Source organism: Sparus aurata, chromosome 8 (assembly GCF_900880675.1).
Source record: "Sparus aurata chromosome 8, fSpaAur1.1, whole genome shotgun sequence".
Classification (NCBI taxonomy): domain Eukaryota; kingdom Metazoa; phylum Chordata; class Actinopteri; order Spariformes; family Sparidae; genus Sparus; species Sparus aurata.
In genome coordinates this window covers 13727301-13741821 of record NC_044194.1, presented here as the reverse complement: position 1 = coordinate 13741821, position 14521 = coordinate 13727301, and the positions used below count along the sequence as shown (strand labels likewise).

Genomic DNA, 14521 nt, shown 5'->3' with positions numbered 1-14521 from the left:
GGATACTAAGTCAGGGAAATGATCCGAGTTTGTTTCGCCAACTGAATCTTAATCTGAAAAACTTGATCTGTTTTTTTGCCCAACCTGAACGCTGAATCCAACGAGACTCTGATGATTTACAGCCCACATGTGAGTGATCATCATTCATTACACCCATATGTGATTGTTCAACATCTCATTACGAAGCATTACTGTGCCGCTGTAACAGTTTTCATTCTTCTGGGAAGACGTTGCCACCAGATTTTCTCTCTGCAGACATTTGTTCACACTCAGCTACGAGATCATTAGGGAGGTCAGGCATGTCGAGTGATGAGACCTCACTGAGACCTGACTCTCAGACGTTGTTACAGTTCATCCCAAAAAAATGTTAAATGGGGTTGAGGTCAGGAGGTTGTTCAGGCCATTCAAGGTCTGTCAGATCAGTCTGAGGCATCTTTATGGACCCGGCTTTGTGCTTGAGGGCAATGTCATGTTGAAACAGGAAAAGGGGGGGTTCCCAAAACAGTGTTCACCAATGTTCAACACAAAACAAAACACTATTGTTTCATTATTTTTATCATATACTGTAGACAAAGGAAGTGCAATGCTGAAAACATTAACAACAAAATCGGTCCAAATGTATGTCTCTGTCCATTGTAATCTATCTTTATCTAGGTGGACCTGATAAAGATAGTTTGTCAGGTAAACCTCGGTAAAACTAAGTCAGCATAAACACCCCTCCAATAAACCCCGCCTTAATGAAGGTTTTAGTGTTCACTTTAACCTACATAACCACTATGTTGTAGTTTCATTCTACAATGTTTCATCCTCAGAATATCTTCCCACCAACCATGTGACATAAAAACACAGGTAAACATGAGCTGGAGGGCTAAAAACATGATCTAAAACTTGTCACAACCTCCTCACGTCAGTGCTGTGTGAGCGTCCTCGGTTGAGAAAATAAACCTGTTGGTAGGACAAACACTGCCTGTAATGGGTGTGTCTGTTGCCAAGGTTTCAGAAATACAAGTCGGTTGAGTTTTTTTTTTTATGTATTCAGCTGTGCTGCAGTGGGAAAGTTTGTGCTGATTGGACAAAAGATGAAGGCATTGATATCACACCGCCTCCCTGTGGTGGCACAAGGTAAATGTGTGTAGGTTTGGAATGAAAGACTCTTCAGTGGGAGGAGAGGAAGAGGAGCACTGAGCCCATCATCACAGAAAAACACTGAGGATTGTGGATTATTGTGGTGGATTATTTGGATTGAGATCCAAACATGAAGCTCTTCAAAATGTCTAATTTTGTATTTTGATCAACTTGGTAACCGGTGGCTTCTAACCTTGAGACCGTGCAATGTTTTAAAAAAGTACCCAAAAGTCAATATCAATTTGGTAAAAGTGAAAGTCGGCCACACGACAAATACTTGAGTAAATGTCTTAAAGTATCAGCTATTAAATGAAACCATCAAAAGTAATTTTCTGGCAATGAATGTAACTACAAATCAGAAAAAGTGCAAGAAAAGTCAAAGGAAATGTGTATTTTGGGGGGCCCAAAGATATTCGCAAAACACAAAATAAAATGCAATAATATCCCTAACTAACTTTTAGTAGTGCATACGCTGTGTACCAAGTTGATTATCAGACTCAGTTGTCTGTTTTTTATCACCAAAATCAAGAAATCCTGCATTTTTGTAAATGTGCTATTTCGGCTCTGATTCATCTGGCATTTCTCAAAGGAGCTAATAACTAAAGTTAGCAAATAAATGTAGTGGAGTAAAAGTACACAATTTGTGTACCAAATGTAGTGGAGGTGAAGTATCAAGTAGAAGTGGAAACACTAAAGGACAGTACACGTTCCTGAGTTTGAGTAAATGTACTTAGTTACATTCTCTGAACCCAGGTAGGAAAAAGACAAAACTCAAACTCACTCAAGTCAATTTATTATTCCTGACTTTTCTCTATTCATTGCTCTCTTCTCTTTTTTTTTTTAGCAAAATACTGTAGTTTTACCTCTTTAAGCCTCTAAAAAATATTCAAATGAATCAATCAGAGAAGTGAAAAACCCCTCTCTGACTGAACTACTCACAACTTCTAGACATGGAACAAGAGATTGCTTCATCTTAAGGAGTCACAAGCAACATAAAAGGTTGTGAAATGCCTACGTAATAATGACATCATGTGTTAGCACTATTAAAACAGGTTGAGTAAGAAGACGTATTCGTCTTTGTCATTATTTAAGGGGAAGTGCTTCACGAGTTAATAAAGGGAGAGAAAGACAGCATGAAGGTGGCCCACTGGGCTCAAAGAAGAGGCTAAAGTAACACACAGGCTAACTCGTCAAGACGGCAAATTAGAGCACTGAACCCCTGCTGCTTAAATTATATTATAACACTGAGACACTGCAGCAACATCATCACAAACAATCAGGGAATACGTGGACTCATCTCAGTGTTATTAACATATGACAAGTATATATATACAATTTATACATCCATAAAAACAGCTTCAATGACTTCAGAGAAATATTTCACAACATATTCAAATGTAAGTGTTGTACGATAAATAAAGATAAACATCTGACTGAGACGAGCCTTGATGGATTAGCATTATTAAAAAAAGTTTCTAATCTAACATAAAAAGAGAGAGATATCCATCTTGTTATAGTCATAAAGGAGAGAAGCAGATGCATAGAAACACATAATAAAATAACTCAATGACAGGTTGATGTGGACTGATGTGACTCCTAGTACACCCCGGGGCTGTTACGGATCCCACAGCAGAGCACCATGGTGAAGATCATCTCGAAGATCTGAACAGGGGGGGGAAAAACAGAACAGTTTAATTCAATGACGCCGCCTCTATTCAAGCACCTGGGTCCTCATCACGGCTGATAAAGAACGCAGGGAAATGTTATTCATGCTCTGAGTCTTTTCATACCACAGCTGTGTCTTACGTCTTTTTAATCCAACACTCACCATGATGACGGCAACCACCAAGGCAGCCAGTCCAATCAGGTAGAGCTTCTCGGAGAACAGCTCGATCAGTTTAGTGTGACAGCTCTGAGGGGAGACAGAGGCAGAAGAAAGACCAAATGAGAACATCTTACTCCTCTCGCTGTGCACACACTGTAATCGATTACATGTAATGGAGAGCTGGGTCTGCTGTCAAAACAAGGTGCTGAATATAAGCTGCCCCTGACCGCTAAACTCTGAATTATTAATCATATAAAATGTGATCTTTACAGCAACATAACGTAAAATGAGTAGTTTTTTTAAAAAAAAGGATGGTTTGAGTTACTTGGGTCAATACAGCGTCAATACACAACTTAACCTGAACTCAGACAGCGTGTTGTTTTGACCCAGTGTTAATGTTATTTTTTACTGTTGGATACAAAGTTGTGAACAAGTATAATCTATGAATGACATGCACATCCTGTGTGGTTTTGGGAGTCATATCCACATCTTTTTGAAAAAGTAACAACACATTTTAGACAAGTGGTTTTCAAACTTTTTGTACCAAAGGGACATGAAAGAACGAGCCGAAAACTCTTTAAAATAGCCTCTAGAACACGTGTTATCTAATCACTCTGTTCACGATTATTTTTTATCTATTAATGCCAAATAAAAAATGTCATACTGGGGTTCCAGTTCCAGGACTTTTTAAGGTACAGAATTTGCCTCTGTGTTATAAAATGAATGCAACAATAATCAACAATAGAGATATAAAACACAGACAACCCATTCCCACTAGATACAGTAAAGTTATAGCAATAGCAATACACAGTTTATTTATATTGCGCATTTCATACACGGGGGGGTTCTGTGTATTTTACATTGTTAACAACAAAAGGCAGAAACTTCCTTTTATTTTTATAATCAAAAGAAAGTACAAAGAAAAACACAAGTAAAAAAGTCAAAAGCAAAGCAGACGTAAGCCTCGACTGTGTGTGTATCAGTGTGTCAGTCTGTCTGTGCAACATTATACAGGTATATGAAGAGAGAGAGCCATATCTTGCCATATTGCAGTTTAACGATCAGCTGTGTTTGTTCAACGTTTGGTTACATGCCGTAATTCATCATTCCTGAGACTGAAGATAAGTTCAAGAAACCTGAAATTTTTGTATCTGTCCCTCTTTCCAAACATGCTAATATTCCAAATGTGGTATCGTGTTATTGTAAACTTAAGTAAGAATTTGTGTTTACCTGAGAATTTGTCACGAAATCTGCTGGAGACTTTTTGGGACACAAGGTGCCGGCAATTTGTTTGAAGAGTGCAGTGTCATCTCCTTTACCGCAGCAGTCGAGCTGTGGAGGAAACCGAGAGCGGAAACAAAGAGTTCAGCAAGAGCTGTCCACAAAACACGATCAAAACTGAGTTTCTATCACGTGAGAGGTTTTCCACCATGACGTACCGTGTTGTGAAAGACATCCAGCACCTTGATGGCAGCGTCTTTACTGGGGGATCCTGAGACGTCCACGGCCTTGATGTACGCAGAGTCGTAGAAGTTGATCAGCTCTTTTGAGATCTGTGAGAACAATCAGAGCAGGTTCATGGGAACAGAGGCGGAAAAATCAATGAGCAAACAATTCAGTGAAATGAAGGCGTGTGTGTTGCTCACTGTGTCTCTGTTCATGAAACCCCAGATCGCTGCAGCCACTTCACAGGCGAAGAGGATCACCAAGAAGAAGAAGAACTAAGGAGAGAAAAGAAATATTCAAACCTCAAGGTTAACCTCAAATTAATTGATTAAAACATATTCAAACAAAGAACTTCTGCTGGTTAAATGTGAGAAAGGAGAGATACTCACCGTCCCCAACAGGCACTGAGATTCTTGAATGGCACCGTAACATCCGAGGAAGCCCACCAGCATCATCACAGCCCCGACGGCTATCAGTATGTACACACCTGTAAACACACACACAATCATATATTAGCTCAGATGGTTCATCGTGGTAACACTGTGTCCTTGGGACCACAAGGGGGCAGCACAGCCAGGGCAGAGTGTGCCTGCTGCCCTCTCATTGATCCACACATCGTTCGGTAATGGACTTCCTGGATGTTTCTCTTGCCTTCCCTGTACGATGACATGACATTATTGACATCCTGGAGATGAACAACCCCCCGAGAGAGGCAGAGAGAGAGAGAGGCGGGGGCTGACTCTGTCCAGGACAGGAAATACCTTCCAGACACCACCAACCCCCCACAAACCCTCTCTGCACTGAACCCTGACCTGGAGCATTGTGCTTACCCAGGAAACAGAGGGAACCTTGTGAATACAAAGACATCCCACCTACATATACATGCACACATATTTATCAGATTAAACTGATACAAAGGCGATTCACTCGGAAAATGTTTAACAAATGCAATCAAAAATCAATCTGCTGACAAAAAAACACATTTTACACGACTTTGAACGGCAGACGGAAGAGTTCAACAGGCTCCGGTGCAGGTAGAGCTGCTGGCTGCAGGAAAAAGTCAAGGAATAGCAATAAAGCTCCAGTTACAGAAGAGCTCTGGCTTAAGTTTCATGCAGCTTAAAGGAAAATGTTGTGTACACACAGCGATGGTTTGAAAAATATCTATTGTACCAGCTGTATGGTGAGTTTAATTTAGAGCACAAAGACACGTGACATGAAGGCATTCATTAATATAATGGATTACAGATGGTATCATAACGTGACGTCAGTCTACTGAACACTCCTCTAACTGCATCTGTCACTGGTCTTAAAGGGTAGAAACTGCTTAAGCTGAGGGAAATGATGCACAGTTTTGTTAATTATGTTATTAGCAGCGGTGGTAGAAGAAATCAGGTCCCTTATTTCAATAAAAGAAGTAATACCAAACTACAAACACACTACATTACAAGATAAAGAGTTTTATCTGAAATTGTAGCCTCTTTCAGAATTACTCATACTATCATATTGTTGGTTTTCTTTTAAAGTACTTTACATTAGTATTTATCGCTGGCTGCTTTGAGAGAATAGCCATCAGGTTATCATTTTACTCCTGTACATAAACATGAACCAGACCTATTCAAGTGGTGGCCTGTGGGCCGATTGCTGCCCTTTAACAACCTCTTTCTGATCCTTTTGATCATTTTGTTGGTAGGATAATTACCCTCTTCATCAGATATATCTGCTGCTAAGCACAACATTACTTTTATTTCATTAAAAAAAGTGGATTTAACAAGAATGAAAACGCTAACCTTCTACGATAAAAAATAGCTGTCAGTAGCTGTTCTGCAGTTTATCATAGTGCATGATCTCGATGCCTGTATTTCTTGTCGAGCACTTTAAGAACATCGGCCCTTTCTGCACTTTGTGAATGGATCTTGATGTACTGTTTTAATATGTAGCCTATATATGGAGGTCAGAACAGTAGTTCCTGTAATGGGGCGCTGTTTGTTTTATCAGAGCGACTAAAGGAAGTGCTGGTTAGAGGTTGTTTGGCTCCACTCCAACAGAAATTGATAAGCATCATTAACATGCTCTACATAAATCGATCGCTGAAGGAGATAAAGTTCCAGAGAAGCTGTAGTTTGTCCGAGAATAATGTCATAATATCAACCCATCCTCGTAACGTCAGCAAATCCACAGCAACCCGTACCGTGACGGCACTCCCAACCCCAGAGCTAAAAGCCCAGAAAAGTTCAATCATTTTTGTCAGCGGCTGAAACACATTTACTCTAGTAAAGTTCTGGGATGCTTGTACTTTACTTGAGAGTTTCCATTTGATGCCAATGTATAATTAAACTTTAAATTCAGAGATGGAATATAACTAAATACATTTACTTAAGTACTGTATTTTGGTACAATAATGAAGTATTTGGATTTGACTTGGTTATTTCTTGTACTTTACTTGAGTATTTCCATTTTTGTTACTTTATACTTCAAGTCTGCTTCATTTTAGAGATAAATATTGTACTTTCTACTCTACTATGTTTGATTGTTTCCTTTTTATTTTCTTTTGCTAATCAGATTAGTAGTGCAGCGGAGGTATAAAGTAGTACAAAATAAAAATACTCATGTTAATCATAATAAAACACAATCACAAAATACATTGTTAAAGATTAGAACAGCAGTTCCAAACACTTCTGGCCTTCCAGCTCCAACTAAAGCCTAGCTTGGGCCTCTTGTCACATGTCTGACATTTCCCCTCTCCACTGCTCAACTTGCTTTATGTAAATAATTGTTCGAGACCCAAAGAGGTCAAATTACCCTCATTTTCACAAAGACGCGAAGATTAAAGAAAAGTCCCAACAGATCCCCTTTCATATTAACTATCTCATGACCCTTCAGATTCATCTTTGGCGTGGTTGTTAGGTCGGGAACCAGCGAAATCAAACATCTGACAGTATATGAAGCATTGGTCTCGGACTTAAGTAATGGATGTGAATACGTCTTCCGCAACTGCTTTTAGCAAGACATTCTGGGAGCAGCCTCTTTCTGGGTTTTCTATTCTTGCATGCATGCGAACAAAACACGCGCAGCCTCTAATGTACTCTGACACAGCGGTCTAAAAAGGGGCAGACGGGCCCTTTAAAAGGCTCTGACTCTGTTGAGACTCTCAGGCCTCGAACACCATCACACTGTACCTCACATATCACGCACAACCTTTCCCCACACACACATTGACGGCCTCCCTTTTCTCTATCTGCCTCAACTCAACACCCTCCTGCTCGCCTCCATCGCCCCCCTCGTCTTTCTCTTTCTCTTTCTCTTTCAGGACTTGATGTTTGCAATGTGGCAAAGCAGGCATTATTTCCACTGCCTTCCATTACTATGACAACACCCTTTGAGGTTTGAAGGCCATTGAGACTTTAAGGGAGACAGGCAATTTTATACCACCGGGGAAGTTCATTTATTTCTTGACGCCCTGTGTAATCTCCTGAGGGGGAGAAAGGAGGGTGGGGGGTGTGAAGACCAGCCAAACGCCCCAGATGGATTTCTCTCCTCTTTTTCTCATCCAGTATGGTAAAGAAAAAAAAAAAGAAGAAGCTGTGAAGCCGTGTTCACACCGTCGGGGCATGACAGGGCTCAACTGAGATGAACCCAGTGTACAGTATGTCTAAATGACAGGGGGAGGATTAATTATTAAAAAGGCTCCATATAAACATTTCCTCCTGTCGGCTTGTTAACAGGAAGAGTAAAAGGAGCAGATCAAGTACGCACTGTGTCTCCTGCTGGGAATAAATTAAAGTTATACAATATGCCCGCCAACAGTAGCATCAACATTACGCAGAGGCAATTGAGGAATGTGCAATATAAAAAGTGTGACAGCACTTTTAAAGTTAGATGAGGTGATTGATACCACTGTCATATTTGCATGCCAAACAGATGCTAAATAGGAAGCGTGATCCACCTGCGAGCGCCTCTAAAGCTCATTATTTAACATGCTATATCTTATTTTTTGAATCCATACTAAAGCCAGACTGTAGAAAATGACAATTTGAGAGCCATTAGTCACATTTTGTTATGAAACCTTCAGCCAGAACGATGCTAGCTGTTTCCCAAACTCCAATACAGAGCGCTAAGCTAGCTAACCGTACGCTTTGATGCCAACACGTCTTGTTTTAGTTAAATATGAAGCTGGAAATGAATAACAAAGTTGTTCCATCTTTCACAAGTGTTGCTGGAGTTTTGACCTCATTAAATGTGAAGCTGGAGCCAGAAGCTAGTTCGCTTAGCTTAGCATAAAGACTGGAAATAGAGAAACCTGTGTATCAGTACCTCTAAAGTCATTTTTACGCTTTCTTTTTTGTACACATTGAACAAACAACATACAGCCTGTTAATTTGCCACCTTTTGAGGTGCTGGTACTCAGATTTTGTTACCTAAGGATGGGTCCAGGCCAGCTGCTGCCCCTCGTTCGCAGTCCTTATGCTGAGCTAAGCCGACCTGCCCTGGCTGTAGCTTCTTGTTTACCACACGGACATCAGAGTGGTATTGATTTTCTCATTTACCTCTTGTAAAGAAAGGTAAGCAATACAATTCCCAGGACACAGAACTATTCCTTTGAATGTCAGTCTAAGTAGTTGAGGTGCCAGTTCCAGAGTAGAAATCAATCTAGATTGTCAGCTGTTGTGAAGAAAGTGAAAGCAGTGGGATTGTCGGCTGAAGTGTAATTAAAATACTACAATGTGCTCAAAATGTCCCCCCAACACATTGATGTAAAAATTTAAATAAATCAAATATTCTATGATAACGCAGGCAACCATTAACCACTGTACACAGTAATCTTCAGCAAATGTAATATTAACTGGAACTAAACATAAAAATGTCATATATAAAGTTTGTCCTCTAAATATAAGGATTAGAGAGAAAGTTGAGGTTATTCAAAGGCTAGACGTTAAAATTGCATTTGTTAAAGTGTTGTGTAGGAGAAGTATAACCTATGGGAAAAAAGCATTGACAAAGTAACCAAACTTTCTCAACAATTTAACAGATTTGACTCACAATTTGGTACATACAGTCTTTATGTCTTGTGACCATTGAAAGTGAAGGTCTGGCCCTCTGCCCATTCATTCAGATAGGGGCCTGTTTTTGTAAGCCCAAAATAACCGCCCGGGGGCGTCGCCAAGATGGCTGCCGAGTGGCAAGACTTGCCTAAAAAGACTTTTGGTCTAGTCCCCTCCCTTTGAATGTGGACTCCTTGGCTACAGCCTTGGAAAGAAAAGCAATTTAATTTTCAGTCGAACTCCAGTGACGAAAACAGTCGAGATTTCTGTTTACGTGGAGGCATCGACAGCAGTTACAGTGTTAGCTGTAGATAAACAGTTGAAAGCAACACTCTCTCATTCACACAAACAGACTGACAGAGAATCAGATTTTTTAAAACCAAAAAGATTTTTTGTTTATTACCATTTTCATGTTGGGAGATTTCCTGTTTAGACAAAGTGGTTTAAGGATCAACAGAGCCGGTTTCAGCAGCTGTGTAGCTTCAGACGAGTATTTTCTCTTTGTGTACACTGATACACACAATTTTATTTCAGACATCCATTTTTCCTTCATTCACAGCCTGCTAACCACAATTCAACCCTTTTTTGTGTGTCTTTTTTTGCATGAAATAAGGCAGAAAAAGCCATTCCGGGCCAAAGCTCTGCATTATGCATACAGTGTAAAACAAGTGAAACATGTCGTGTAAGAAACTCTGCCACTCTTACTGTACGTCCATCAGTATGAGAGACTGCAGCACTAACAGGACCAGACTATACCACCAATAATGATTTCAAGCACTGGTTAAGAGGTAGGACGCTGTGTATTTTCGGCCTTACATAAATACCACTTTGGTGTGCCAGCATGCTAAAAACATCCACATCCAAACGCTAATTTGAGGGGTAATGTGCAGATGTACAAGGTTATTTGAATTATGCAAGGGCGTGTGTTCAAGGGAGGAGGAGAAAAAAAAAAAAAAGAAACGCTCCCTTGATCTCGCCTGGGTGGGCCTCTCTTGCCGCCCTGCCTTTAAAATCACGAGTGTGCCTTCCTTCTATAAAAAGCCCGGGTTTGTATTCACTCTGTATATTTACTGAGGGGTAAGTATGGGAGAGCAGCAGGAGCCCGAATGTAAATTAGTGGGCGCAACTAGAGTTCACCACCACAACAAACCCAGACGATGGGCCTTTTAAAATGTTTAAATCATATCATGTATTGTAGGTTTTAGGGCCAATCTGCGGGTCACTGAAGGAGACATGATGATGATTTATGACTGCAGTTCATGCGCTGAGGGTCATAATGCTGCTCCTGAGATTTAGTTGAAACCTACAATACGCTTACATGGAGACACGGAGAGAAACAGGCTGAACTTTACAAGCACAAAACTCTTGAAAATTCCTGAGGATCAAATCCTTTGAAAGTGCGAGCGACAGAAGGCACATGGCGGCTGTATTTGTGCACCGAGCTCAACTTGTTCTCTCAGAGTTCTCTCATACATGCCTCAACATCTGCGTGAAACATCTGGCCCCTCACAGCTAGGACTTTTTGACGTCATTAACATGAATATTGATCTGATTTAGAGAATGTCACCTCCAGCCTGCAATCATCATTGTCAGAGTGACAGTGAGTAAAAACACTGAGGTGTGGACGCCGGCTGTGTCACTCTTAAGTCATGCTGCGGATTTACGCAGGTCCTGTTTCCTGTGCTTTTCTTAGAGGTCACTCCTTTCCTACTATTTCTGGACATTACTCACATGGTCCCTACGGAGTGTGAAACACAGGTATTTCTATGAATTGAACTGTCATCTCTCTGTTAACAGGGAGCTTCCCGTCATGTGGTAAACGTGGTGAGTACGAGATGAGGAAACAGGGACACAATATGATGATGTAGCAATTTAAAGGAGGTGGAACGATTATCAGGAGCGATATTTTAAGTAGCTCTGTAATAAATAGTTGACATGGTTTGTTGTATTGTAGTAGATTGTACTTAAAGGGGCACTGTGTAGGTTTGGAGAAGAAATTTAAACTATATACAAAAAAAATGGGTCAATGAAAATCTTTGTCTTCTGAATAAAACTTCTTCCCCAATTCTACATAGTGCAACTTTAAAATAATGTGTTACTAAAAATCAAGACAAAGTGATGATGATGATGATGATGATGGTGATGATGGTGTTTCTAGACCTCCAAGAAGCTACTTTTTAGTAAAATTCTTTAGTGACCAACTCCCAATATGCAGATTTATAATGGCTCTGAGGGAACATATTCACTTGTTTCATTGTGGATCTCTACAGGCGAAGGTGTATACTCACTGATATAGAAGGTGCCCGGTGCCTGGTGGCCTTCAAACTGAAGTATGAGGAGGTTGCTGGTTTGACTGTCATGGCGGAGCCACAGGGCCACTCCTAAGATCACACCCCCGGCCAGCTGCCCCCAGGAGAAAAAAAAGACCTTAATTATTTTCTTTCATGTTTTTTTTCTTTACTTTGGTGAAACCTTGGGGGGGATCAGAGTCATTAAAATGTCTGATATTCACAAGAGACGTAGCATCAATATTAAAACAAACCTGTAGTTATCCATTTTTAAGACTTTTTTCAAGAGAGAGCACCGAGACTTCAGAGACGGCACAAGATCAAATCAGTGTCCAAGTGTTTTTACTAATGTCTCTCTGTGTGCGTGTCCAGCTCTCAGTGAACTGTCACCTGCCCTTTAAGAGAAGTGACGAAAGGACATCCTGACACCTTGGTGACCTTCAGCACAGACCACCTCCTCACGACATTGTGTCATTGTATCTCGAGCACTGTGTTGTTCAGCTTCATCACCCCTGATCTCTCCTCTACAATAAATCTATGAAATCAGAAATGTCCTGATAAAAATGTTGTCATATAAAAGCTGATGGAGCAGAACTACTTAAGGATCAGATCAACTTGTTCACATGCTGACACTCCTTTTACGTTCCGCCAGTGTTTATATCAAGTTATCTGCACTTTTAGTGCCATGAGTGCCCTCCATTGTTCTCAAAGAAACAGGAAACTGAATCCTCAACATGAAAAATAGCAAAACGAGGAAGAGAGGGCCGAGAGTTTTCACAGTGACAGGCACAGCAGCAAAACCAACAGAGGAAACACTCCATCAAGTGTGGCGCGTCCAGGATATGGTGATTCTGTACTAATCTAAAAAAAGACGACTGCTCGGTACAGATGAACAACATGGAATTTCCCAAACAAGTCAGCAACCGGACTGAACATCTGCAGGAAGTCTGATGTGATGTCGAAGTGTGAAAGGCTGACAGCTGCATTAGGCTTCTGTGGAAACTGTCTCTCATTACTGGAATCACTTTTTCAGAAAATAGGTGTAGGTACTGTGAAGGTACAAATATTTTTTTTTGTTTTTTAGATGTTTTTACTGAGCTCTTAAAAAGTTCAGAGGCAGCAAATGCTACAGTCTGGTGAACAGGTAGGAACAAAGGAAATGTCAGAGGGAAACAGCTCTCCCCTCCCCCAGAAACTAACAAGAAATCATCCAAAACTGAAGAACAGTTTCTACAACCTCAGACATCCCAGCTTCCTGTCTGGATCATATAATTAACACACATATGAGTTAGTTTAATTGAATCATGTGAGACAATCCTGGAGGAAAAAACACAGTATTCTCCCAGTGAGGAGACTGAAGCCCACCCAGTCTGAAGGGCTCCTCTCTCCTCTGTCAGTCACCTTGCACTGACACTCGGTCATCCAGAAAATGAGTGCAGATGAAGGGTGAGAGTGTTTCAGCTCGTGGCTGGCCAAGATTTTGAGTGCTCTGCCTCTATTTTTTCTACTGATGCTGCTCTCCTCTCATAATTATCACAAGGAGGGTGGGAAACTGTGTGCGTCCCCTCCGAGGATTTATCAGATTGAAGCAGACAGATGTGTGGGTTAAATATGCAGATGTTTGGAGAAGAGTTAAGAGGAGTGGAAGTTTGAAGGAAAGCAAAGAGCGAAATAAATCAAAGTAAAATAATTTCAACTCACCCAGAATATAAAATTAAAGAAAAACAACATGTATTTAATGCATTTCGTGCAGCCCGCCACAGCCATGTTGCCAGGTTTGATCAGCTCGTCCTTTCTATCTAAATCAAACAGTTTTGTCAGGCCTGTTGAGTCTACTGTCCCAGATCACACACACGGTCTCTCTGCCAGAGCACTTTAAGTTTATTCAAGCCAGTCGGAGTGTAAGCGCCTCTCTGCTGCAAACTCCTCCTTTATAATCAAGACTGAAAACCGAGACGGAGAACTGCCCACCGGCTGACTGGAGCGCTGAAGGCAGGAGGAGAGAGGAAGGAGAGGGAACAACAAGATCCCCAGACGCAAGAGCGAGCAGGGAGGCAGGTTTTGTTCCTCTGTTTAGAAATGTGTTTTATTCAGAGGAAATGTAGGGAAACGTTTCCCCTGGGTCAGGAATATTCTCAAGGAACAGAGAGAGAAAAAAAGAAAGGAAGAAAGGAAGAATGAAAGAAAGAAAGAAAGAAGAGACAGACAGATAGACAGAAAGAAAGAAAGAGGAGACAGAAGAAAGAGAAGAGACAGACAGATAGACAGAAAGAAAGAAAGAAAGAAAGAAAGAAAGAAAGACAGAGGAGAGACAGAAAGAAAGAGAAGAGACAGACAGAGGAGAGACAGAAAGAAAGAAAGAAAGAAAGAAGAGAGACAGACAGACAGACAGACAGACAGACAGACAGAAAGAAAGAAAGAAAGAAAGAAGACAGACAGATAGAAAAAAGAAAAAAGAGAGAGACAGAGAGAAAGACAGAAAGAAAAAAGAAAGAAAGAGGAGAGACTGACAGAAAGAAAGAAAGAAAGAAAGAACGAAAGAAAGAAAAAAAGAAAGAGGAGAGACAGACAGACAGAAAGACAGAAAGAAAGAAAGAAAGAAAGAAAGGAGAGAGACAGACAGACAGAAAGAAAGTCAGATAGACAAAAAGATAGAGAAACAGAAAAAAGACAGACAGAAAAAAGAAAAAAGAGAGACGGACAGACAGAGAGAAAGAAGAGAGAAAGAAAGAAAGAAAGAAAGAAAGAAAGAAAGAAAGAAAGAAAGAAAGAAAAACAGGTTTAACTCTCTGTGT

General features: G+C 40.6%; 1 protein-coding gene across 2 annotated transcripts; it reads right to left on the bottom strand.

Moving 5' to 3' along the window:
• Positions 1–1901: 1901 nt before the first annotated feature.
• LOC115586469 (CD81 antigen-like) lies at positions 1902–13771 on the bottom strand. Of its 2 annotated transcripts, XM_030425564.1 has the most exons (8): positions 13428–13771; positions 11727–11841; positions 4786–4883; positions 4597–4671; positions 4390–4503; positions 4181–4282; positions 2954–3037; positions 1902–2787 (listed from the first exon to the last, which is right to left on the bottom strand). In XM_030425564.1, the coding sequence occupies exons 1-8, from the start codon at positions 13491–13493 to the stop codon at positions 2722–2724; spliced, it is 720 nt and encodes a 239-aa protein (XP_030281424.1). In that variant the 5' UTR covers positions 13494–13771; the 3' UTR covers positions 1902–2721. The 2 variants fall into 2 exon arrangements, with proteins under 2 accessions (XP_030281424.1, XP_030281425.1); XM_030425565.1 differs by lacking the exons at positions 11727–11841; positions 13428–13771 and adding an exon at positions 9451–9550.
• Between the last annotated feature and the right edge of the window lie 750 nt (positions 13772–14521).